Genomic DNA, 24,456 nt, shown 5'->3' with positions numbered 1-24,456 from the left:
ACACGACACACATGCACACTGTTTGTGTTTCTGTGATTTCCACAGTACCTCTTTGCTTTGTGTTGGAGTTTTAATAAACTAAGCAAATCTGTCACATCCTTTGAGCCACATTTTGACAGCAGGGTTTTTTTCCCATTAGACAGCCTGATTCAACATTAAACTGATGAGATTTTTTTTTTTTTGTTACAGACTTGATATTTCATGTGTTTATTGACATTATTTATTGAAATTCACTTGCAACGTTCTGCAAGAATGAATCTACTCAATCTACATTTGTAGACGGGAGATGAGAAATCGATCAAATGAGAAAAGAAAACCACAAATAGATGAATATAATAAAGGTAATAAAGGGGTTGCATCATTAGAGTTTGTTTGCTTCATGGAAATAGGACATTTTCATGTACCTCCTTCATACTGCACTTTATCTTGGTCCAGTCCAGTTCCATTTCTTTTGGATAACCAGAAGAATATTTAATAATCCTGAATGTCAATAATCACTGTTATTTACTCCCATTACTGCAGTCTAGAGCTCATTTTCAGCAATCTCCCTAAAATGTTGTTTATAGGAAGAGAGACTTCTGTCCAGATGCTCTGTGCCTCGAGAATCAACAATTCCCTCTGGCTTCTTTCACTGACATTTGGGATAAAAATATAAATCTTACTTTGATTAATGGAAATCTGGTCTTATCTTGCAGAAATATTGTGTTTGTTTTCATTTACTATTTAATGAATATGCTTAAAATGTTGAGAAGCCCATATATCAAACTCCATATCTAGCAATGATGCTGTAAAGTTGTCTATCAATGTTGCACCTATGAAAGCTGTAAGTTACCCTGAATGCTAAATACAAGAAATTAAATGTTTTTGGTAACTTATTTTACCTTTAAAAAAGTCAGAACCAAGACTGAGAGCTCTGTAGCACATATGTCATTCGAAGATAAATATATTTTCTAATCCAAATTCAGGTTCAAATTCAATTCTTAGGAGGCACAGGGCTGACAAAGAAGGAAGAAAGAAATCAGCATGAGAAATCGGATTATTTTATTAGAAATAAATATAGTGAAAAATGTGGAAAATTATTTAATGTGAGTAAGTGGTCAAGGTGACCGGGGCTGGTGCCACCCCATTCCCTATCTGGTCACACCTCTGTATAGATTATCCGTGTTGCTGTGAAAGACTAGACTCACAAAAATGATTTAGGAGGCACCAATGTTTTCTTGTTGATTGTAAGTATAGTATCACAGCTTGAGCAGTTAAGAATGTGGTTGCACAGATTATTACTATTATATTAAAACAGCAAAAAATCCCTGAATTTTCTTCAAAAGTGACTTAGTGGAGCTCTAAATGTGCTTAACTTTGTGTTTAGAAAAACAAATAAGTACATGTGTAGTTTCCAATTACCTGGGTTCTGAGTCTGTACATATACTATAAAAAAAGTAATGTGCTTTTCTTTATGATCATTTTGTGTTGTATGCAAAGGAACTCTTTATAATATTCGACTTGTATTGTTTTGCTCATCTTTGCTTTTTTAACAAGTTTTTACCTGTAGTTGCTGTGCAAAATTATTATTATTATCATTACTATGTTCAGTACTACAGGACTGTGTTCCCACAACAACATAAAGCTAATGATATTTCTGGTTTGCACTAGCAAAATCTTTAAATATGAGTACCTTTAATATATACACACTGTGCTGTGTTTAAAACATCTCCTGCTCTCCCCTACTTCTCATGTGTCTCAGTTACTCACTACTCTGGGCCTAATCATGCATGCCACTGATTACACAGAAACCTTTAAAATACTAAACGCAATCTTTTGACCAACTCACACAATAAAACTCATAACAACATTAAAAATCTGATAATATCTGGAAACTGGGCTGTCCGAAAGTCTCCTTATATTTCAATCGCATCGCTATAAGTGCAGTGTTAATTTCTGCCGATAAGTTCCACTTTGTTCTTACTGTTTGCTGCGGTGATGACGTCACATGCTTTTACGACGCTCCTGCCGTATCACGAGTCCGAGGAGCACTAGCCATGTTTTTTCTCCATGAGTGTGGGGGAATAGCGATCTCCAGCCGTGTGCGTTCCTGTGCAAATGTGAGTCAAAATCCCTCCAGTTCTACGAGTCTATTTCCACTTATAGCACGGGTTGTACTTTGACATTGATTACAGGGGGTTTATGCTAGGAGATTTATCGAGAGTGGTAGAGGCATGTGACTTACTAGGGCTGGGAATCGTCACTGATTTCTAGAATCGATTCGATTCCGATTCACAAGGTCCCGAATCGATTCGATCCACGATTCGATTCAAATCGATTCGATTCGATTTTGAATCAGTCCGAAATATTATTATATGAACCATAATATATATAAAATTATGATAATTCACCTTGTATATGTACTGTCAAAAGAACCCTCTAAGCCTTGTGAATGAATTACATAAATTTCAAAATTAAGAACAGATACTAAAGCAGTTAAATAATGTAATTTTTAATTAACATTAGTATATATATTTTTTCATACATACATTTCAAGTGGATCAGGGATCCAGTGCAAATAGAACACATCTTTTGTAAACATCAGTAAAACCTCAGAGAAATAGTTTTGCTGTTAGTGTCTCACACAGCTTTTCTGAAATCCACTATTGTGTTTTGGAGACACACAGTATAACACAGCATGTACAAGTGAACTGACAGAAACTGACCGATCAGAAAATGAAAAACTGCCTTTTAAAATACTTCAAAAAATGAAAACATATTGAACAGTATTGTAAAACCTCTGTGAAACTAATGCAATTTAGCCTTATTTATAACTACCCTCTCACTTCTTTGAGACTGTAAGGTTTTTCTGCAAGAAGAGAAGCTGGTCTACATGTTGTGGAGTCAGGCAGCTCCTTTGTGCGGTAACAATGTCACCAGCAGTTGAAAACACTCGTTCAGAAGGAACACTGGTCCCAGGTATGGAAAGATACTGCTTTGCTTGTAGAGCCAAGAGAGGATACTCCCTTTCATGGTCCCTCCACCCGATCAAAGGATCCTCAGAAAGTGCAACAGGCTCAACGCCCCTGTATCGATTCACTTCTTCCTTTGCCTTCTGAGTTGGTGTTTTCTGTGGTGCTGTGGTTTTTGTTGAGTAGGCTGGCCCAAGGAGAAAAATTAATGCAGAGTCCTTTGACCTCTTAATTGGAGGGGCATAATCCACTTCATCAACACCACCAAGAGAGATGTCAGGGACAGTTTCCTCAGATGTGTCACCATCAGACTGTCGCTGTAGAAAAATGAAAACTTAATTAATAAAGAAATTACTATTTATATTCTAACTCGAGTAGTGCAAAAAAACCAATAATTTTTTGTTTTTGTTTCTGTAACTCACAATAGCTGTGTCCACGTTCTCCAAACCTGCTGCTTCCAACACCAACTGAGAGAATGTGTTGTTACAGGTCTCTTTGGACAAGAATGGCAGGGCCTTAAAGCGAGGATCTAATGCTGATGCAATGTAGAGCTTGTCCTTTAGGGCCACATATCTTGAAAAGAGATTTTGCACATTTAACTCAGTTTATTATGTTGGATATACATGTGCATGGTTACATACACTCATGCAAGATCAGAAACATTAATATACGACTTTGTTTCCATAATTTATATATAAACATCTATAGATAGATAGATATAAAATCAAAAGGCCTATTACTAGACAAGAGGGCTTAACTAACATTTTTATAATATATAGATTTTTTCACTATAATAAGAATTTTCATGTAATACATGCATCCATACAGTTACACTCATTCATGGCATATACACACAATTCATAAACATACCTTGACTTCAAGTTGTCGTATACAGCAGTCTTGAGGTCTTTAATCAGTGCTGAGTCATGAGAGACACTGATCATCTTCTCCAGCAGCTGTGCATGCAGAGGTGCAATGATGGAAAGGGTCGGGGACTTTTCTTCAGACATAACCAGTGTGGCTGCTTTCAGCGGCTTCAGAGCTTTCACTATATCTTCTCCATCAGTTATGTCAGCCTCTGTAAGACTACAGAGATTACTGTCATTTCTCCTCACTTCAGGTGAGAGTAGAGCTGCAGAGATTGCTGGTTGTTGCTCTAGGAAGCGTTCCAGCATCTCCAATGTGCTGTTCCATCTGGTCACCCCATCATTCACCAGCTTATGGGCAGGTAGATTCAGTATCTTTTGCTTCTCTTTAAGCTTGCGACTTGCAACAGTGCTGCGATGAAAAAAGGATGCTATGCGTCTCACTCGGCCAAGCAGCTGAGCAACAGCTGGAACTTTCAGTCCTGCTTGTGAAGCTAAATTGAGTGTGTAGGCAAAACAACCAATGTGCAACCAGCCCGTTATTTCTACAGCTCGCACCATATTTGCAGCATTGTCAGTTACGATGACTGGATTTTTGTTTGTAAGCTCCCATTCTTCGATTGCTTTGAACATAATTTCAGATAAATTAGCTGCTGTGTGGCTTGCTTCGGTGGTTCTTGTCTGTAAGACATGAGACACGAGTCTCCACTCCTGGTCGATATGGTGTGAGGTGATAGTCAGGTAGTTATCTGTTGCTCTGGATGTCCAGCTGTCACAGGTTATAGCGACTCTCTCTGCTGACTTGAGTGAGGCTGTAACATCGTGTTTCACTTTTTCATACATGTTTGGGATTACCACTTCACTCAAATGTTTGCGTGATGGTAAAACATAGCGTGGTTCTAGCGTATTAATGAGGTTTTGGAAGCCATCATTTTCAACAACGCTGTACGGACGTATATCTTTACATATGAAAGTTGCCACAGACTGGGTTATTTTTTGGGCACGTGGAGAAGTGGATTCAAACTTCACTGCAAATGCCTTTTCGAGTGAGCGTTGCTTGGTGTCGGCCGTTTTTGCTAGCAGGATATCTGGATGATGCCTCGTTAAATGATTTCTGAGATTTGTGGTATTTCCACAGTGCTTTACCTCCATTTTGCACATCTTACATACGGCTTTGCTTTTGTCCGGCTCTTCACTGTCTTCACAGTTCTTAAATCCAAAGTGTTGCCAGACATCTGCCTTTAGGCTCGGTGGCACATTCCCGGGAGTAGCCATGATGGTTCATGCGTCCAGGTCACTTAACTCTCGCGTGACTTCCTCATGTTAACCGCTTGCAAATTTCATACGCGGCAAACTACATATGTATAAAAAAAAATCGATTTCCGGATTTAATGAATCGATATCGTTTTATTCCAGTTAGAATCGATTTTAATCGATGAATCGATTTTTTAAACCCACCCCTATGACTTACCACCGTAGCATTTGTTGCGGGTTGGATCTGTGTACCGCGGTTGTGTTATTTAGCCACAAGAGGGCACTGAAGACCATGTAATTGCTGACCTTTCCTAATTTGGGGGCATTAGGTCTTTTCTGTTGTCTGAGATATATAGATATTCTTGTTTCCTGCCTGTTTAAATGGGATTGTGGGACTTTCTTATGTCAGAGCATTCAGCTGATTATTTGGGTTACAGATCATTATATTGGCATGATGTTGGGAAGTGACGAGTGTTATATTTATATGTGAAAATTGTTTCTCCTTGTTTCTTGTTATTCAGAACCACACGTCTGTCCACCCCTCCCACATTCGTTAAGTATGCCTACTGCTGTACTGTTGAGCTGCTATTAACTTCCATTAAAGTATATCCGGACATCACTCTCTGTGCCCCACTCTCTGACCGGAGTTTAAGTCCTGAGGGAGCTATCATCCCAGCATCCCAGAGATAACTCTCTAAGAAGTGGTCCTTCGAGCCGGATAGATAGCTACTCTGAGGACGACATGGAGTTTAAGCACCAGGATATCCCTGACATATCCGTGCGACGGAAAACTCAGCGAGAGAGACATCTCCCGACTTACTTTGATGATTATGAAGTTGAATATCAACCCAAATCAGGTACATCCACCGATAAACCAACAGCAGGTGCAGAGGCAGGGATGGCTATAGATCAGCGCTCTGCCAGGCAGCGCTCGACCGCTTCACGATCACATGCCTCAGGTTCTCAATGCAGTAAACCTAGATCCCAGGCTAGTGGTCACTCACCTTCGGGAGGCTCTATCATCGCAGGGCTAACTGATTTGCAGACAGCGATGTTGGAAGAGAAGATGAAGGGCATGGAGCTAGCAGAATTGCAGCGGCAGATGATGGAAGAGAGTCTAGCTGAGGAACAGTGTTTAACATTGGATGCTCAGGCCCGGGAAGCCCTCAGTAAGAAGGAAGAACTATACATGCAGCAAGAAAGGCAAAGACGTCAATTAGACGAAGAGGCACGTACTGCTCACAACACCAGAGAATCTATTACCAGACGTCTATCAACGCAGCGTCGACTCAAAGAGAAGGAGATGGAGCTAAAGAGAGCTTCCCTCATTGCTGCTTTTCTTCGTGATCAAGAAGATGGGCTGCCAGCACCTAGACCTTTAAATAACTGTGAGTATGACTCGGGCCTGCAGGCTTGCAGCAGTGGTGTAAACTCCCAAGTGAATCTGTCAGAGCACCCAGCACATAACGGACAGCAACGTAATATGACCAGCTATGCGAATGCTTTCCCACCTTCCATCTTGCCAGTGGATGCATCAGTACCAGATTCGCAGCCCTTACATCCCACCAGCTCCTCGTCTGTCCTGGAGCCAGTATCTGAACCTCTCCATGAGTGTCCAACGCAACATATCAGTCCTGCTATGGACACTCCCTCAGCTGGTCATCAGTATGGTCAGCAGCCAGGCGGAAATCACCCCTCTATTACCTACTCGACTCAGACTCTCCGACCTGCAGCAGAGGACAGCTCTAATATTCCTAACCGACAATCACAGCCTCCTGGAAAGGTGAAACACCAGGGATGGCTTCCTCCAGTGCCATACTCAACACCCAGTCAGTTTCTACCGCTTCCTGATTTACCGTCCCGCCTGCGGGATAAAGTCGGACCAGCTGGCTGTGGGCCCACGGCGCCGTCTTTACAGTCCGAGATACAGTTGCCACCTACTGCCAGCAATGGCAACAACTTGATGGAACTGCTAATTGCCAGCTCGTATGGGATCCCCAAGCCAGCACTACCTTCTTTCGCCAGTGGTAAGGAAAGTGATTTCGCGCTTCTTAAGATGGCTCTGGACAGTCTGCTTGGTAGCCATACTCATCTCACAGAGCAGTTCAAATATCAAATCCTTCTGGAGCAGTTAAAACTACCAAGTGCTCACAAACTAGCACAAGCATATATGCATGATCCCCTGCCATATACTACAGCACTCCAGGCTCTCCAAGACAAATATGGTCAACCTCGTCAGCTCGTACAGAGTGAGCTTGGATCTATCCTGAACTCTCCCCAAATCCGGGTGGGGGACCCAGAAGCCTTTGACAATTTTGCTCTGGATGTGCAAGCTTTAGTAGGTATGCTTCGATCACTGGAAGGTGAAAACTGCTACGAACTGCGATGTGGCTCTCATGTCGATAAGTTACTGAGTAAGCTCCCAGCAAGCTACAGGGATGGGTTTGTTGAGTACAGCCTCAGTCGTGGGATACTGAGAACTGGAACTGACAAGACATATACCCTGCCAGATTTTTCAGCCTGGCTCCAAGTGAAGTCGCAGGCCAAGCGCATATCTAGTAGGGCAGCCGACATGTTTCAGGACCAGACCAAACAAGGTCAGAAAGGCAGGAAAAGCCAAAGATATCCTTCCACTGTGTATTACAGCACAGACAACAGGAAGGGGGATGGAGCTCATCTGGAACCAGGTCATCGGACACCTCCCAGTAAAGGGAAGATTAAGCCGAAACCTTACTGTCCATACTGTGACACCCGTGAGCACTACCTTAATCTTTGCCCCAAATTTAAGACACTGTCCACCACCCAAATTGCAGAGTGGATCAAAGATAAAGGTTGTTGGCGTTGTGGACGGAATCATGCACCTGATGTGTGCACCCTGAAGGCACCCTGTAAAGTGTGCAAACAGCAACATCTTACAGTGCTGCATGAGGTTTGCCAACAGGAGCCTAGGAAAGTCCTGATGGTTGGCACTGCCCCAGATACGTCCACCATCTACATTGATCACCCAAACCGTCCGCATAAGGTCCTGCTAAAGGTTGTGAAGGTGTATCTGTACAATGCTGGGTATTCATTGGAGACCTTTGCTGTACTAGATGACGGTTCTGAACGATCCATCATCCTACCACCAGCCGTGCAGAACCTCAATCTAGGGAAGGAAGCCGAGACACTTCCATTAAGAACTGTTCGTCAGGATGTGATTCACCTGCAAGGGGCCTCGGTCTCCTTTGAGATTTCCCCTGCCCATGATCCTAAGGTGAGATACCACATCCATCATGCCTTCACTGCTGACAAACTGGGCCTCTCTGAGCACAGTTATCCGGTTAAGGCACTCATGCAAAAATATGCACACCTGCAGGGACTCCCACTTTCCCCTGTCGACATGGTGCAGCCTTTAGTCCTTATTGGCTCAGACTTTCCTCATCTGCTTGTCCCAACGAAGCCTGTACGGTCTGGCCCTCCTGGGGGTCCATTGGCAGTCTGTACCCGCCTTGGGTGGGCTCTGCAGGGTCCAGCTAATTTAACCCAGTTCGCTGTGGAAGAGCAACAGTGTCTCTTTACTGGGTCCCCAAACAATGATCTCCTTCAACATGTAGAACGATTGTGGAAGACAGATGTACTCCCATACACAAATGTGAAGACCGCGACACGTTCTAAGGAAGATCAGAAAGCACTTGAAGCTCTTGAGCAGCGCACAACCAGAGTGCAGGTGGAGGGAGTGACAAGATATGCAACGCCCCTCCTCCGTCGCAAAGACAGTCCTCGCCTCTGGGCACCCAGACTGGCCTTGCTACCACAGCTACGGAGTACTGAACGTCGGATAGCGAGAGACCCAGGGCAGGCTGAAACCTATTGTCAGGAAGTGCATAAACTGGAGGTGGTAGGCTATGTTGAGAAACTATCCCCCGAGAAGGTGGATTGTTCGGGCGAGTCATGGTATCTACCCCACCATGTAGTTCACCACAACAACAAGGCTAGACTTGTATTCAACTGCTCATACCAGTACAACGGGCTCAGCCTCAACAGCCAGTTGCTTCCAGGTCCAATTCTGGGACCTTCACTGCTTGGGGTCCTCCTCCGCTTCAGGGAGCATACTGTGGCCATAAGTGGTGACATCAAGGCAATGTTCCACCAAATTCGGTTGCTGCCTGAGGACAAACCTCTGCTCCGCTTCCTATGGAGGTCTATGAGGAAGGATGAGGAGCCAAGTGTGTACGAGTGGCAGGTTCTGCCTTTTGGTACAACGTGCAGTCCTTGTTGTGCCACCTATGCCCTCCAAAGACATGTCAGGGACAACAGCCAGGGTAATGAAGATATCTTGGACACGGTGGAGAGGGCCTTCTACGTCGATAACTGTTTGCATAGTCTCCAATCTGCAGAGGAGGCTAAGACACTCATAGATCGGATGCGAGAGTTACTCGCCAAAGGGGGATTCGAGATTAGGCAATGGGCCAGTAATGTTCCATCGGTGGTGGAACACCTACCAATGGAAGCCAAAGCAGCCAGCACAGAGCTTTGGCTCTCCCAGCACAGCCAAGACCCAGAAGAACCAGCTCTGGGCCTTCGTTGGAACTGTCTCACTGACCGCCTTGGATACAGGCATCGACCTGTGGAGTACTCTCTGCCCACACTGAGAAATGTTTACCGGGTGATGGCATCACAATATGATCCTCTGGGCTTCCTCATACCCTTCTCAACTCGAGCAAAGGTTCTAATTCAGGATCTTTGGAAGGCAGGAGTTGGATGGGATGAACAAATCCATCCTACGGCCTTACTAGACAGATGGACACAGTGGGAGAAGGAACTAGTGAACTTGCCACAGGTGGAACTACCAAGATGCTATGTCTCACCAAGAGCCGACGTCGGGAGACCGGATAGAGAGGCTCACATATTTTGTGATGCCTCCGAAAGAGCCTATGGAGCAGTAGCCTATCTGCGAACACAGGACTCCCAAGGCGGCGTCCACGTGGCATTCATGATGGCGAGGTCAAGAGTAAGCCCCCGGAAACAGATTTCTATGCCACGTTTGGAGTTATGTGCAGCTCTTGCCGGAGCCCAACTGGCTAGAGTACTGGAGACCGAGCTGGCATTTCAACCCAGTGACATTACCCTATGGAGCGACTCAACAACCGTTTTGACCTGGATCCAATCTGATTCATGCCGCTATAAGGTCTTTGTTGGTACCAGGATTGCCGAAATACAAGATCTTACCGAGGTGTCAAGTTGGAGGTATGTCAACACCAAGGACAATCCGGCTGATGACCTCACGCGAGGGAAAAGCCTTCTCGAGCTGGGTCAACCAAACCGTTGGACTCAGGGCCCACCTTTCCTTTTAACGAACCCTGATACCTGGCCAACTCTCCATGAAGGTGAAGGTCAAGAAGACGATGGGGAGCTGAGAGGAACAGCATTCTGTGGAACCACCACCACATGCAGTCCACAGCAAATGGTGCCAATTTCCAATTTTGGCAAATGGAGTGAAGCGGTTAAGGCTACCCATCGGATCCTTCATGGGGCGGCTGCTGATCACGAAAACCATGTCATGACTGCTACAGATGTATCAGCTGCTGAGCTGCATCTCCTGAAACAAGCTCAAAATGATAGCTTCCCCGAGGAATTACAGACCCTGGTTGCTGGTAAGACAATTCTTAAGCAGAGTCGCCTGCTAACACTTGCTCCAGAGTATGATCCGGCTATTGGACTGATAAGAGTTGGGGGAAGACTCAGAAGAGCAGAAGGTCTGGACTTGGATGCCATGCACCCCATAGTCCTTGATCCGCAGCATCCGGTGATTAAACTACTGATCAGGCAATACGATGAGCAGCTGTTGCACCCTGGGCCAGAACGAGTGTTCGGGGAGATGAGGAGGAAATATTGGATTCTCCGAGGAAGGGAGGCAATCAAGCGGCACCAGCACAGCTGTGGTGAGTGTCGAAGGTGGCGAGCCAGTCCTGATATTCCTCGGATGGCAGATCTACCCCCCGCGAGGCTGCGCCTATACAAACCACCCTTTTGGTCCACTGGGGTCGACTGCTTTGGCCCTTACAACATCAAAGTGGGACGGCGCACTGAAAAGCGCTGGGGTATCATATTCAAATGCATGACTACGAGCTGTGTGCATCTTGACCTGTTGGACAGCATAGATACCGATGCCTTTCTCATGGCTCTGCGTCGGTTTATTGCACGCCGGGGCAAGCCATATGAGATCCTATCTGACTGTGGTACCAACTTCAGGGGAGGAGAGACCGAACTGCGGTCTAGTTTCTCAGCTCTTGAAGCCCCCATTAAAGAGCAGCTGGCGGAGCAGAGGATTGAGTTCCGGTTCAATCCACCAGGTTCCCCCCATTTTGGAGGTACTTGGGAACGGGAGATAAGGTCTGTGAAGACAGCTCTTCAAGTGGTGTTGGGAGGCCATACGGTGACAGAGGCAGTTTTGCAAACTGTGCTGATCGAAGTGGAAGGGATCATTAATGCAAAGCCTCTTGGGTATGTCTCTTCGGATGTAGCGGATCCGGATCCAGTCACACCCAACTTATTGCTAATGGGGCGACGAGATGCATCACTCCCCCAGGTGATTTATGCTTCGAGTGAGATGCTGGGAAGACGGCGATGGCGCCATAGTCAGATTCTGGCGGACCATTTTTGGTCCAACTTCCTGCGTCACCATCTGCCGGATCTTCAGAGGAGACAAAGATGGCAGGGGGAAACTGACAACTTGACCATGGGACAAGTGGTTATGGTGGTTGACTCACAACTACCGCGAGCGCAGTGGCCCATCGGAAAGGTGGTCAAGGCCTGTCCAGGGCCAGACGGTCGGGTGAGAGCGGCTGAGGTGACAATCAAGGCACAGACATATCTTCGACCAGTTGCCAGATTAGTCAGACTCTCAGCCTGGGAGGATGATGAGGCCTGTAAACCCAATGATGCTTAGACTTTCGGTTGAAGAGCAAATTTATCACTTAAATTTGGGGGCGGCTGTGTCCGAAAGTCTCCTTATATTTCAATCGCATCGCTATAAGTGCAGTGTTAATTTCTGCCGATAAGTTCCACTTTGTTCTTACTGTTTGCTGCGGTGATGACGTCACATGCTTTTACGACGCTCCTGCCGTATCACGAGTCCGAGGAGCACTAGCCATGTTTTTTCTCCATGAGTGTGGGGGAATAGCGATCTCCAGCCGTGTGCGTTCCTGTGCAAATGTGAGTCAAAATCCCTCCAGTTCTACGAGTCTATTTCCACTTATAGCACGGGTTGTACTTTGACATTGATTACAGGGGGTTTATGCTAGGAGATTTATCGAGAGTGGTAGAGGCATGTGACTTACCACCGTAGCATTTGTTGCGGGTTGGATCTGTGTACCGCGGTTGTGTTATTTAGCCACAAGAGGGCACTGAAGACCATGTAATTGCTGACCTTTCCTAATTTGGGGGCATTAGGTCTTTTCTGTTGTCTGAGATATATAGATATTCTTGTTTCCTGCCTGTTTAAATGGGATTGTGGGACTTTCTTATGTCAGAGCATTCAGCTGATTATTTGGGTTACAGATCATTATATTGGCATGATGTTGGGAAGTGACGAGTGTTATATTTATATGTGAAAATTGTTTCTCCTTGTTTCTTGTTATTCAGAACCACACGTCTGTCCACCCCTCCCACATTCGTTAAGTATGCCTACTGCTGTACTGTTGAGCTGCTATTAACTTCCATTAAAGTATATCCGGACATCACTCTCTGTGCCCCACTCTCTGACCGGAGTTTAAGTCCTGAGGGAGCTATCATCCCAGCATCCCAGAGATAACTCTCTAACATGGGCATAACTAAAAAGGAGACTGGATAGTCCCTTTCACGCATTTTTATTCAAATGAGCATTTATCTATATGCAGTGCGCCACAGAGACCACTAGGGAGCAGCACAGAGCCATGATTCTGACCAAACATGAAGTCTGTAGTGTTGGTGTTTAAGGATTTTGTATGCCTGGTAAATGATGAATTGTTTTAACCACATAAAATTCAAATTTATGACTAATTAATGTGGCTGAACTTCATTAATACGTATAATAACAGGACGGATTACTTAGGTCTTCCCTTCAGTTTCACTGTGATGTATATCAATGTGCTTTATATTAATGATTGATTATGAAATAAGCTTGATGTTTAATCTGGAATATCTCCTGAATTAAATTATATTTTGGGGTATTTACAAGTGGAAACATAAATAAAAGACTAAAAAAGACCTGCGCTTTCCTCTGAGTGATATCCTTGACAAGGTCATGATGGTGGAAAGCAGTGCTCCTCACGTATTGTTCTCTAAATATGGGGCTGAGATTCATATGTAAACAATAATTCATCCTGGAGTTATCCCACCCCACTGGGGACTTTTCCCATTTTCAGCCAAACAAAGGAAACGGACAAAAGCCTCTGTAAACATATCCTCACATAAAAACTTGCCGTCAGTGAGACGACTTCCACAGACAAGCTCTTAATCATCTGTATTAGCAGAGAGTTATAAATAATCATTGGCTAGTTTCTTTCTTTCTTTTTTTCATCTGTACTATAAGTCACGTTTTTAATCATGCATTATGAACCTGTCCATCTGCTGTTGTCAAAAAATAAAGATTTTTCCTGGCTTTGGCAAACATTACTCACCGAGGATCAAATCGCAGCAGGGCCTTTGATGAAGGCTTCACTTTCCTGCCTGCGTTAAAACTGGAGCATCAGATTACAGCCGCACTCTCACAGGTTTTGTGCTTCAGCCCAGATTGTGTGATTTAGATGTCTGTTTGTTGAGTCTGGGTGTTTCAGGCTGATCAGATAGACGCGGCTCTATCAGGCAGATCTAAGTTTGGCAGGCGGTCCCGAGCCATTAAAAGTTTCTGGACATGGTGACCTGAAGAAATCATTCGCAAAGCTCATGAGGGCTGCACAGAAAATCGTGGTTTTATGGCAAGGATCAGAAAGTTCATTGATGTTTAACAAAGAATGATTTTGATGCCAGATTTGAAGAAAACCAGCAACCATGTATTTCCACACACTGGTGAGAGATATTTCGTTTAATCTTGCATCTTTAAGAAAGAATTGTACTGAACGCACAGTGTACTGGCTAAATAGGTCATCTGCTGGGTGGGATTTGTAACAAAACACAAAAAAAAGCAGGATACGTGGGCATCTGATCTTGTTTTGCTCAGAATTCATATTGTATTTCAGCACTACCTTATCAGAAAGGCAGGGGGGATAGCAAACATATGCAGCAAGCTGTGTAGGGCTGTGAGTCTGGATCTGACACATAAAACCACAGAGCAGGATGTGCCTGAACCAGGTGACATACATTACATGTCTTAGACGACAGTAACAATATTAGGGGCAGGAAGGGAATAACAATCAAAGCATATAATGTTTCAATGAGCTCATGCAAAAAAAGATTGAATGAATAAATCTAATGCTTTGATATACAGTCAGTAAAAAAAACAAGTATAGTCTTTATTTGTGTCAGGACAGTACAGCAAATCACTCTGGTCCTAAGCAGGTGTAAAAATAGGTAACTACAACACCCGATGAACTACAAAATATGACATATTACAACGTGTCATCATTTGTTTAATAAAAACTGAAACAAAATGCCAAAGCAGGGGATAAAAAGCTGAGGACACGCTTACTGTTTCCATATGAATTAAAAGGGTGCCAGGTGCTGGTAATTAAATGCAACTGATTAATTGCTCACCAGTGAATCTGAGCACCTCTATAAAAGCAGAAGTTTTGGTTTGTTGGTCTGGAGCATTCAGGTGTGGGCTAGCAAAATGCCAAGGAGGAAAGATATCAGCAGTGATCTTACAGCAGCGATCAATCAGGGAGTGGTTATAAGGTCATTACCAAACTATTTAAAGTCCATCATTCTACAAGTGAGAAAGATTATTCACAATCGGAAAACACTGAAGACTGTTGCCAATCTTGACAGCAGTGAACATCCCAGCAAACTGACCCCAAGGTCAGACCGTACAATGCTCAAAGAAAGTTCATGACAGTGCAATTCAAAAAAGACTGAACAAGTGTGGTTCGTTTGGAAGGGTTTCTAAAATAAAAAGCATGGCAGTAGAGCTTGGATTTGCAAAGCTATAGCTGAAGAAACCACAAGACTTCTGGAACAATGGACAGACAAGAAACACAAGTGGAGATGTTTGGATATAGTGTATCGAACCACGTTTAGTGAGAGCCAAATAGCAGATCGGGCACGATGGTGTAGGGGTGATTTAAGCGTGTTTTGAAGCTACAGAACCTGGGAATCGTGCAGCGATTGAGTCGACAATGAACACCTCTGTATACCAAAGTATTCTAGTGTCAAATGTGAGGCCATCTGTGTGACAGCTAAACCTTGGCTGAAAATGGGTCATGCAAAAGGCCAATGATCCCAAGCACAGCAGCAAATCTACACAAAGAATTGCTGAAAAAGAAAAGAATCAAGGTTTTGCAAACCTCGGTGAACTGAAGTCATGTTGTAAAGAAGAGTGGGCCAAAATTCCTCTACATCGATGTGAGAGACTGATAAAGTCAAACAGAAGCAAAAAAATATCATTGAAAGTTATTGCTGCTTCTACAAGCTATTGGATCATAGGGATGTATTTAGTTATTCACACAATGCATCTTAATTTTGTTTTTGTTTTTATTATGAGATATGAAACATATGAATTTCCCTCTGGGATCAATAAAGTTATTCTCATTCTTATTGTTATTAAAGAACTAGTTGCACAGTGTAATATGTCATGTTGCTCTCAGTTTGTATTTACTTTGATGATTTACTTTACCATGACTGTGTATGCATATTTCTTATTAAATGTAGTCTATTATAATTTTACCCAGACCATTAGATTGATACAAATCAAAAATAATACCTGGACAAAATATTTATTTTTCCACATAATCTTTTTTTTTTTTTTTTTTTTTTTTTTTTTTTGTGAAACTCAGTTTGTAGTAGTCAAGGATTTATTTAAAGGCTCTTAAAACTAAAAATGTAAAAACTACAATTAAAAATACTGCCAGAGCCAGTGAACAGTCAGAGAGTTTCAGAGTTGTGGACAGTGGGCAGAGAGGGGAGATCTGAGAAGCGAGAGCGGGGCTGACGTGCAGTGATTGCATGCATTGGTTTGCTTGGCCGGGAATTGAACACTTGATGCTCACGGCATTTGGGCTCAGGTGATATGACCACAGGTCAATCACACAGTTCTCTTTATTTAAACAAAACAATAAAATCATCCCTGGAGTAACATTGAAATGATCTATGTTACCACACGGTATGCCATCAACACAACTTCCCTTTCCACTTGTGATGCCAGGACATCCCAGATATCCCCACTCAGGACTCAGGCCACTAATGATAAATAATTTCGAATTTCTATAGCATTTTTCTACTCAGAGCACTCAAAGTACTTTTTTTCTTTTTTACCACAGGCCACATTCATGCTGCACTTTATCCTATGCCTTCAAGCACTTTCCAACTATCATGCACACTCCGTGGGCAACTTGGAGGCTAGAACACTTTGACATGCAGACCGGGTAGACTGGTGGATGTTGTTAGCATGAAAAGAGGGTATTGAAATGATTGATTTACCCATCGAAAAGCTTGTGACTAATATGCTTCCAAGAATTTGTATCCAAAATAATTTTTCAAAGTGTTTCTGAGACTCCAGGACAAGTAATGTCCTGTTTAGAACATTTCTGTTTCAGGGAACTGCACGAGCATGAATTTTATAAGCAACTTTCAGCAATCTTAAGCATGTGACTGTTTCAAGGCCCTTCAGACACCACTGAAGGTGCTTTAATTCCACATCTGTTTGTTTGTCATTACTCAGAGAAAGGAATGAGGACAGCAGGGTACAGAAAAGTTTATTTCTGCTCATCTAAAAAGCAATGAAACTATTTGCTTTGAGATATTTGGCCCTTTTTTTCCTCTACAGGAAAGACACAGATGGAAAAGAAATAATATGAATGAAAAATAGAAAATTGTTGTCACTTTGTTCATAAACTACAGCAAACCAGACTTACATTGATTGTCTGACAAACGAGTCACAAATTGGATTAAGTTTTAAGCAATTTCTTCTCTGTGCCTTGTTCATAGGTATTTTACAGTCTGCCAATAATCCAATATACCAACTTTCCTATTAACCAATTCCATGAATGCATCAAAACCGAGCATTCTGAAAAATAAAACATATTGTAAAGCTTATTGAGTTCCTTTATTTATATCCACATAAACATTAGGACAAAGTGAGCTGCATATTTGCACAGAGTGAAATGTTCCTCGATAACGGTGAAAATGGGCAGATCTGCTGCCAATACCCACTAAACACCAAATCCAATAATCAAAATATTTCCCAAAAAATGCTGTAGTTACAGCTGTCGTGAAAAATTATACATATTTTAAGTTGTTTTTCCATATTTGTGACCCATTTGTATAAATTCATGCTTTCCACAGGCTTGGACTGAGCTCAGCAGCATCACAGAAGACTCAAGCAACACTCTCTTACACCTCTTTAAATTTGAGTAGATCATTTTAAAAGGTCAAGGAACTTCAGAAGAAGAAGTTGTAGCATAACACAAAAAAGTGTTATGCTACAAGTGTGACATAATAATGTTTTGTTAGATGGACTGCAGTAAAATCCAAGGTGAGCGGGTTATCTCGAGGCAGAGAAACACGGCATAAAAGCACATGCTAGAGTCCACTTTTTCCTTCTGCAATGCTGAAAGCACTGTGCCGTAGCTGTACCACTGAATGCCTTTACTCTAAGTGATGTCTTGTGCATCACAATTACCCACACACAGCCCTGCATCAGACCGTGAGTTGACTTTTATGTTGATGTGAATGTGGGCCGCAGCAGGAGCCGATGACAGCTTAATTCCTGAGCTGGGCCCCCCCCTGCTGAGGCTCGCCGTTTGTGTGATCTGACAGACAGAGATCAGACTGTGGAGAGATGAGTGGAAACCCTCTGAGTACGCTCAGGTTTCTTGGCATGGTGAAAAGATTTGTCCAGTCCATTCAGATCTGATGGAGTTTCCCATATTCTGCACCGCAGCTGGTTTTTGTCGAGGTATCTTTGTCATCTGTGCACACACAAGAGATACATGTGAGGCTGACGCTGTGTTTAGTTTAGGTACTCTGTGCCACTAGAGCTGCATGCCACAGAGTTGAACTTTTCTCTCATCGCTAACCAGGTGAAGAGGGGTTCCAGCCAATTACTTTGGAAAAGGCAGGAGACAGGTAAACAGGTGTGGAAAAATAATAGATGTGGGGGTGGACGGAGGGGGGGTTGTGGGGTTGGGGGGGTGGGATGAAATGAGCCGCAAAGAGGGGTGACCTCAGTTTAAAAGGGGTTGGGTAATGGAGGCATTAGACCAACATGAGCAACTGAGGTAAAAGGGTGCAGGGGGAGCAGAACAAGAAGGATTAGGGGACGTGGGGAAAGAAGGCTGAACTACTTTGATAGAGGTCAAACCGTGGAGCAGTCAGGAAACAACAGGCATTGTTTTTGAACATCTAATTTTGAGATAAGTGCTGTTTCTTAACACGTACCTGAGGAATGTGGCTAATGCAGTGGTGACCTTCTGAAGATGACAGCGGACAAACCTCTCTTAGGCGCGGAAATGACACGAATGGGTTTTATCTTCCTGCTCCTGAGTAACGCAGCGTCAGTCTCCACACAGTTTAATGGATACAACTGCGATGCCAACTACCACAGCAGGTTTCCAGGTGAGAATCCTCCCCAGCAGGTTCTCTCTTTGCCGTCCACACACGTCTGCCAACAGGTGTGGAACACGATAGATCTATGAGCAGCAAAAGTAGCAGCCACATTAAAATGAGCACAAATAGTTCTGGTAGGGTGAAGCTTTTTTTACTGATGGCGTTTCTAATAACGTTTATTTCCTTATTGAGAGTTAATATTGAGGACGATAAAGTTATATCTTTATATTTAGATAGATCATCAAAATACCTTTCTGCCTATCTAAGCTGGAAGCTTCATTTATAGTTAAAAAAACATGTGAACCACATAAATAATTTAATGCATCGAATATTTTAATTACAATGTTTATGGCCCTATTATGACAAACATTTCCTGGATACAGACATTTTGAGGCAATCTCCTGCTATGATCTACAAAATTACACTAGATTGATTTACCTGACTGATTTTGCCTCCACAGAGCTCGGTTAGTAATTTCATACTTTAAAATTCCTGTACAAAAGTGAATAAAAGTCTTAATTAGAAAAATGTGTAACTTCTGCCTTGCATGAACCGGCATGTCTTGATTTTTATCTTGATTTCAAATATTACATTGCCAACTTTTCTCTCTGAACCTTCGTCTCCCGCCTTCCTCCAGGTGAAAGGGACATCAGCGTGTACTGCGGGGTTCAGACCATCACTTTGAAGATCAACTTCTGTCCTGTTCTCTTCTCCGGCTACACCGACGCAGATTTGGCCCTCAACGGCCATCACAGCGAAGCCCAGTGTCGCGGCTTCATCAACAACAACACTTTCCCCACAGCACTTCTGTTCAGCATCAGCCTCAGCACTTTGGAGGCCTGCGGCAACAGTCTGGTGGTAAAGAATACTCGAGCACTGCGCATGGCTTTATTCTAATCAATAATCAGCTTCATCATGTTGTGTATTGACGTTGGAGCAAAGTGACTGGCTGATGTTTCTCTCTGCAGGTCAGCACAGCCTACGGGCCCACTGCCTATGGGAACATGTCTCTTGTACAAATTGGGAATATATCAGGCTACATCGACACCCCTGACCCACCAACTATAATCAGCTATCTGCCTGGTTTGTTGTATAAATTCAGTTGCAGCTACCCGCTGGAGTACCTGGTCAATAACTCACAGCTGGCATCGTGAGTTTCTGCCAAAGCATCCATCAGTGTCCAAAAGAGAGCTGCACCTTGCAGGAGTTGCTTTGCAGAGTTAATCCTGAAAGGCTGGCTTTAAGATATATTCATTTAATTAGATTCACTTATAGCTTTCAAAAACGGTGCTAACAATTAAATTCCCAGTTTAAAAGCTTCAGTGACTTTGTGCCTCACAGTATTTTTTCAAACCATTAATTTTATTATTCACATCTATTATTCACATATATTATTCTCTGACATTCGTAAATCAGACAAGTATATAAATAAAAGCGCAGCTGATTTATAACTGTACTAAATCGAAACCTCTGCTCCCGAAATGTTATTTATTAAGCCAAGGCTCACAAAGGCTCCGTCTCTCCACAGATCCTCTGCAGCTGTGTCTGTCAAAGACAGCAACGGTACTTTTGTGAGCACGCTCAGTATGATCCTGTACAATGTGAGTACAAAGCAGCGCTGGAATAAAAATATATTTCCATTTCTAGCTTAAGAGGTGCAGAGGAATTCATATGAAACAAAATAGACATTAGAACTGGCACATGACTGGATGAGCATGTTTGGTTTGTTTTAGTGCCTCAGTTCGATGTTCATATAACATCTTTTAATGTCTTTTAATAATCAGTGCTGAGTATTTTCACTGTTTCCAACTAACTCCATGAAAACAACAAAAGTTGGTTTTCTGTAATAGCCCATGTATTTTTCCACCAACAACAATATTCCACAAAAGGTTTGCGATGTAATCCTGTTTAAAATCACACTGCTTAGAATACTCTGTACTTACTTTAAACAACATAATCACCGTGTTGCATATAATTGTGCTCCTTCTTTAACAATTAATGTCACATATGCTTGTTTGGCTACAGACCTGTGCAAAAATTGCTCTGGACAGCAGAAAAATAGCAAAACTATAGAATAACACCAGCTATGTAAAGACTGATTCAATGTCTTCATTTGCTTTATGCCACATTTTGAGAGAACAATCAACTTTTCTTTTTCTTTTTCTTTTTTCTCCAGGATTCAGCATACAATCAGCCTCTCTCTATCCCCATGGCTGGACTGGCTCTGAAAACCAGAGTATTTGCTGCTGTGAAAGCCACAAACTTAGACAAACGGTACCGCACAAAACCCAGCTATTCACTATTGAATTTCCATAATTTTCACGTCATAGATGTGCAAGACTCTTTACCATAACAAACCTATTACTGCAGCAGAAAGGATATTTTAAATATAGTTCTCCACAGCATCTTTCCCGCTATCATTTTTACAGATTTACTCCTCTTTTCTTTGCTTTGCCTACATTCATTATGCTATTATGTTATTATTCTTCATGAAGGCGCCAGGCTGCAGTTTTCTCATATGCAGTTGGATCTCTATCCTCCATCCCATCTCACAGTTTTGTCTCTTTGCAGGTGGAACATTTTGATGGACTACTGTTACACAACCCCCTCAGGGAATCCTAATGATGAACTCCGCTATGACCTTTTCTTTGGGTAAATCTCGTGTTTTTTTTCTGCTTCAAGATAATGACTCGATACCACAAAAGGGAGTCATTACCTATTCAGGTTCTCCACATGGCTTATCCTCATTGAATGCCACGTTTTCTCTTCCTAAAGAGTTCTTAAGGGTACTCATAGACATTAAATCTAGCATTTCTGCTGGGTCTGCTTCCATACAGTTGCTATAAAGATCCCCAGACGACAGTTTTGGAGAACGGGAAGAGCCAGATGGGCCGTTTTTCCTTTGAGGTTTTCCGTTTTGTTAAACATAGGCACCAGAAGATGTCGACTGTGTTTTTGCACTGCGTCACCAAGCTTTGCCGGGCCGATGACTGCATCATGTTAATGCCTGTAAGAGTGAAAATCTCCGTTTGTGACTCACCACCTGTTTCCTCACCTCACTGAGGACTGAAATCTGACGATGTGATTGGCAGATCTGTGGGCGGCGGCGCAAAAGGGAAGAGGAGACCCCTGATTCCATGGCAGCAGCATCAGGGAACGCCATCCTCTCTGCCGGTCCAATCATCACCAGGAGTGGTATGAACTATAAACCCACTTTTACTGGAATAGTTTTGAGAGACATGCTGCTTTGCTTTCATGCTGAGAGTGCAGCAATCCAGTCAAAATAAGAAGCAACAGCCTGAAATGTCAAACTGCTAATTTAAAGCTGATTTCAATTAGGACTGCTGAAGTAAAAATGAATCCAATAAGCGCTTTAAAAATTGCTTTACAGATGAAACTCCCGTCAACAACTCCCAGCTCGGTAAGTGCCATTACGCAATGTTGTGAAACATAAAAGTGTTGTAAACTATCATGACAGCAGATTCCCTTTGAAATGACTGTTTACAGCAAACCCTCTTCTGTTCCTGCAAGGGAAAGACTCGGGCTCAGCTCGTGGTAAAAACCTCATCCGAGAGCTTGTTTTCAGTTTCTTTCCCTTTCCATCTTCCAGCCTCTGGAGATCTCTCCCATTCAATGAACCCAGTGACCAGTGCTCTGATCTCAGGTGTGGTCATCCTGAGTGTGGTCAGTGTGTGCTTCTTCCTGCTGTTGCTCCGCTTCCTGCTGAAGCCCCGCCCCCCCGCGACAACAGCAGCCTCAGGTGTTTGGAATCCAAGCTTTAAATAAACATCTGCATGTTGTGCAACATGTGTATCATTTAAGGTGTTGTATATTTATTGCGTTCAATACCTCAGAATGTTTCATCTTTTGTGGGTTTGCATAATAATCGTGTTTAGAAAATGTTGCATTTAATGACTCCATATTTTTTCTCTTTCTTTCCATTTTTGTAACCAGTATATGTATCAAATCACAGATTAGAGACGCCATTGTTTTTTTGGTCTTTGTTTTCCTGTGAAATGTTATAGTATTCAAACCCTGTACAATATCAAAAGGAAATAGTGAGTGAATTCAAGCAGGTGGATTTCTTGATCTGTTTTTGAATTCAGCTTCCAGTTTCTGTTTGCATTCAAGTTTTAAATATACGTTTGTGGTGGATATAAATTCTGATTTTAAAATAAAAACAGTAAAACTAAAAAAAAAAAGACAAGTAAAATAATCATTTTAAGATTAAAAAAAAAGTGTCTACTTTATTTGGCCTGAGTGTTTGAGGTTTCGGTGCGCTCTAACCTGTTCCTAGGATTATGCTCTTCTGGACAGAGACCGGTGATGTTGCCCCTGGGATCTGCTGGAGACACTGTTCAAGTTTCTGGGTTACAGCTCCTAATATTCCTACTGGGACCACTCAGTCCCTGACACTTCTTTATTTTCTCATGCTCCCTCTAACTGCTGTTGCTATCTGCTGGAAATTCCACATGTATCAAAACTGTGGTTTATATATGTGTATGCATGTGTGTGTGTGTTCTGTGTGCGTTTGTGTCTGTGTTATGCATCTCCAATGATTAGCAGTTGATGTCTGATGTTGCCTGCAACTGAATATATGTAGCTTTGCTTTGTTTGAAAGTAAATAGATCACTTAAAGAGCACTTCTGAAGCTAAGAATTCACTCTGAAGTTTAAGAGACTTGTTTTTTCAAACGCACACTAACAGAAATTTTAAACCACAACCAGATAGATACAGATTACCTTTCGACAGGCTAGCTGCATTTTTTTTTCAGTCTTAGCTCTTCTTGACTGTCATTTCACAAAATTGTCACCAAAGATATACAAAAGTGGTATTTACCTCCTCATCTCTCTACTTCTGTTGAACTACTTCTGTGATAAGCAACCCATCTATGATCAGCTGATAATAATGCAGGTTCACTCACTCACCTCTCTCAAAGCTCTGAGGATTTAAATTTATTTTAGTTTAAAACATTTCCTAAAACATTGATGAAGCCCGTGAAAATGAAACAACCTATTACATCTGAGGGATTAAGCATGTACGTCTGTGTATATGGACATTCTGACACTTTTCATGAGCAGTAAATTTATTACTAATTAGATAACTAGTTGACTATAGCCAATGCTGACCTTGGTCTGAACATCTGTGTATCTATGGGTTTGAACAATACAAACATAGAAAAAAAAAAGTATAAAAAATGTGTGTGTGTCTGTGTCGGGATTGTGTGTGTGTGTGGCAAAAAATGTGGCCTTGGATACAGTCAGAACAGCCACAAATGTGGTAATGAGTATTCACCTGTGTTTATAATAGAATTCAGTGGACATACTGATGGGCTTATTATGGTCTATCACTGATTTATCAGCACCAGTGTGCAGACATTGTATTATTTTTAAATAACGCAGGAAAATGCACTATGGGTATTTCAGAGAAAGTAAAATAATATGAATTTAAGACAGAATATAGCTGATCTATTTATATTAGATTTCTTTGAATTGGCCCCCCAAAAAACAGAATAATCAGGGTCTACCTTATTTGTCCATCACAAACGTGTCAGATACAGCGATCAAGGTCAAGCTCATAAATGGGTGTGGTCCTACCCTTGAGTACTTCCCAATAAATGAGCTAAAACTGGTGTAATCCAATCACACAATGATCTCTAGTTCACT

At 42.5% G+C, this 24,456-nt stretch overlaps 2 protein-coding genes across 2 annotated transcripts; one reads left to right on the top strand and one right to left on the bottom strand.

Annotated features, from left to right (window-relative positions):
* Positions 1–2,462: 2,462 nt before the first annotated feature.
* LOC146559952 (E3 SUMO-protein ligase ZBED1-like) lies at positions 2,463–5,139 on the bottom strand. Its single transcript, XM_085244919.1, has 3 exons — positions 3,822–5,139; positions 3,374–3,524; positions 2,463–3,268 (listed from the first exon to the last, which is right to left on the bottom strand). Exons 1-3 carry the CDS (start codon positions 5,090–5,092, stop codon positions 2,822–2,824), a joined length of 1,869 nt encoding a protein of 622 aa, XP_085101045.1. The 5' UTR covers positions 5,093–5,139; the 3' UTR covers positions 2,463–2,821.
* Positions 5,140–18,640: 13,501 nt separating this feature from the next.
* zpld1b (zona pellucida-like domain containing 1b) lies at positions 18,641–23,194 on the top strand. Its single transcript, XM_085244918.1, has 10 exons — positions 18,641–18,799; positions 19,428–19,648; positions 19,759–19,940; positions 20,319–20,391; positions 20,967–21,064; positions 21,362–21,442; positions 21,628–21,799; positions 21,883–21,985; positions 22,182–22,211; positions 22,401–23,194. The coding sequence occupies exons 1-10, from the start codon at positions 18,661–18,663 to the stop codon at positions 22,574–22,576; spliced, it is 1,275 nt and encodes a 424-aa protein (XP_085101044.1). The 5' UTR covers positions 18,641–18,660; the 3' UTR covers positions 22,577–23,194.
* The last annotated feature ends 1,262 nt before the right edge of the window (positions 23,195–24,456 follow it).

This window comes from Mchenga conophoros, linkage group LG14, assembly GCF_057382185.1.
Source record: "Mchenga conophoros isolate Kocher_MC1m ecotype Shallow Benthic linkage group LG14, M_conophoros_male_GT1.1, whole genome shotgun sequence".
Lineage (NCBI taxonomy): Eukaryota > Metazoa > Chordata > Actinopteri > Cichliformes > Cichlidae > Mchenga > Mchenga conophoros.
The sequence above is the reverse complement of the archived record's forward strand: the minus strand, read 5'-3'. Positions and strand labels throughout refer to the sequence as shown.

Coding starts and splice junctions, on each gene's coding strand:
- LOC146559952 (XM_085244919.1), bottom strand. CDS start 5,092: ATGGCTACTCCCGGGAATGTGCCACCGAGCCTAAAGGCAGATGTCTGG. Junction 3,525..3,821: donor TACGACAACTTGAAGTCAAG/GTATGTTTATGA, acceptor TCTCTTTTCAAG/ATATGTGGCCCTAAAGGACA. Junction 3,269..3,373: donor AGAACGTGGACACAGCTATT/GTGAGTTACAGA, acceptor ATTTTTCTACAG/CGACAGTCTGATGGTGACAC.
- zpld1b (XM_085244918.1), top strand. CDS start 18,661: ATGACAGCGGACAAACCTCTCTTAGGCGCGGAAATGACACGAATGGGT. Junction 19,649..19,758: donor CCTGCGGCAACAGTCTGGTG/GTAAAGAATACT, acceptor TTCTCTCTGCAG/GTCAGCACAGCCTACGGGCC. Junction 22,212..22,400: donor CGTCAACAACTCCCAGCTCG/GTAAGTGCCATT, acceptor TCCATCTTCCAG/CCTCTGGAGATCTCTCCCAT.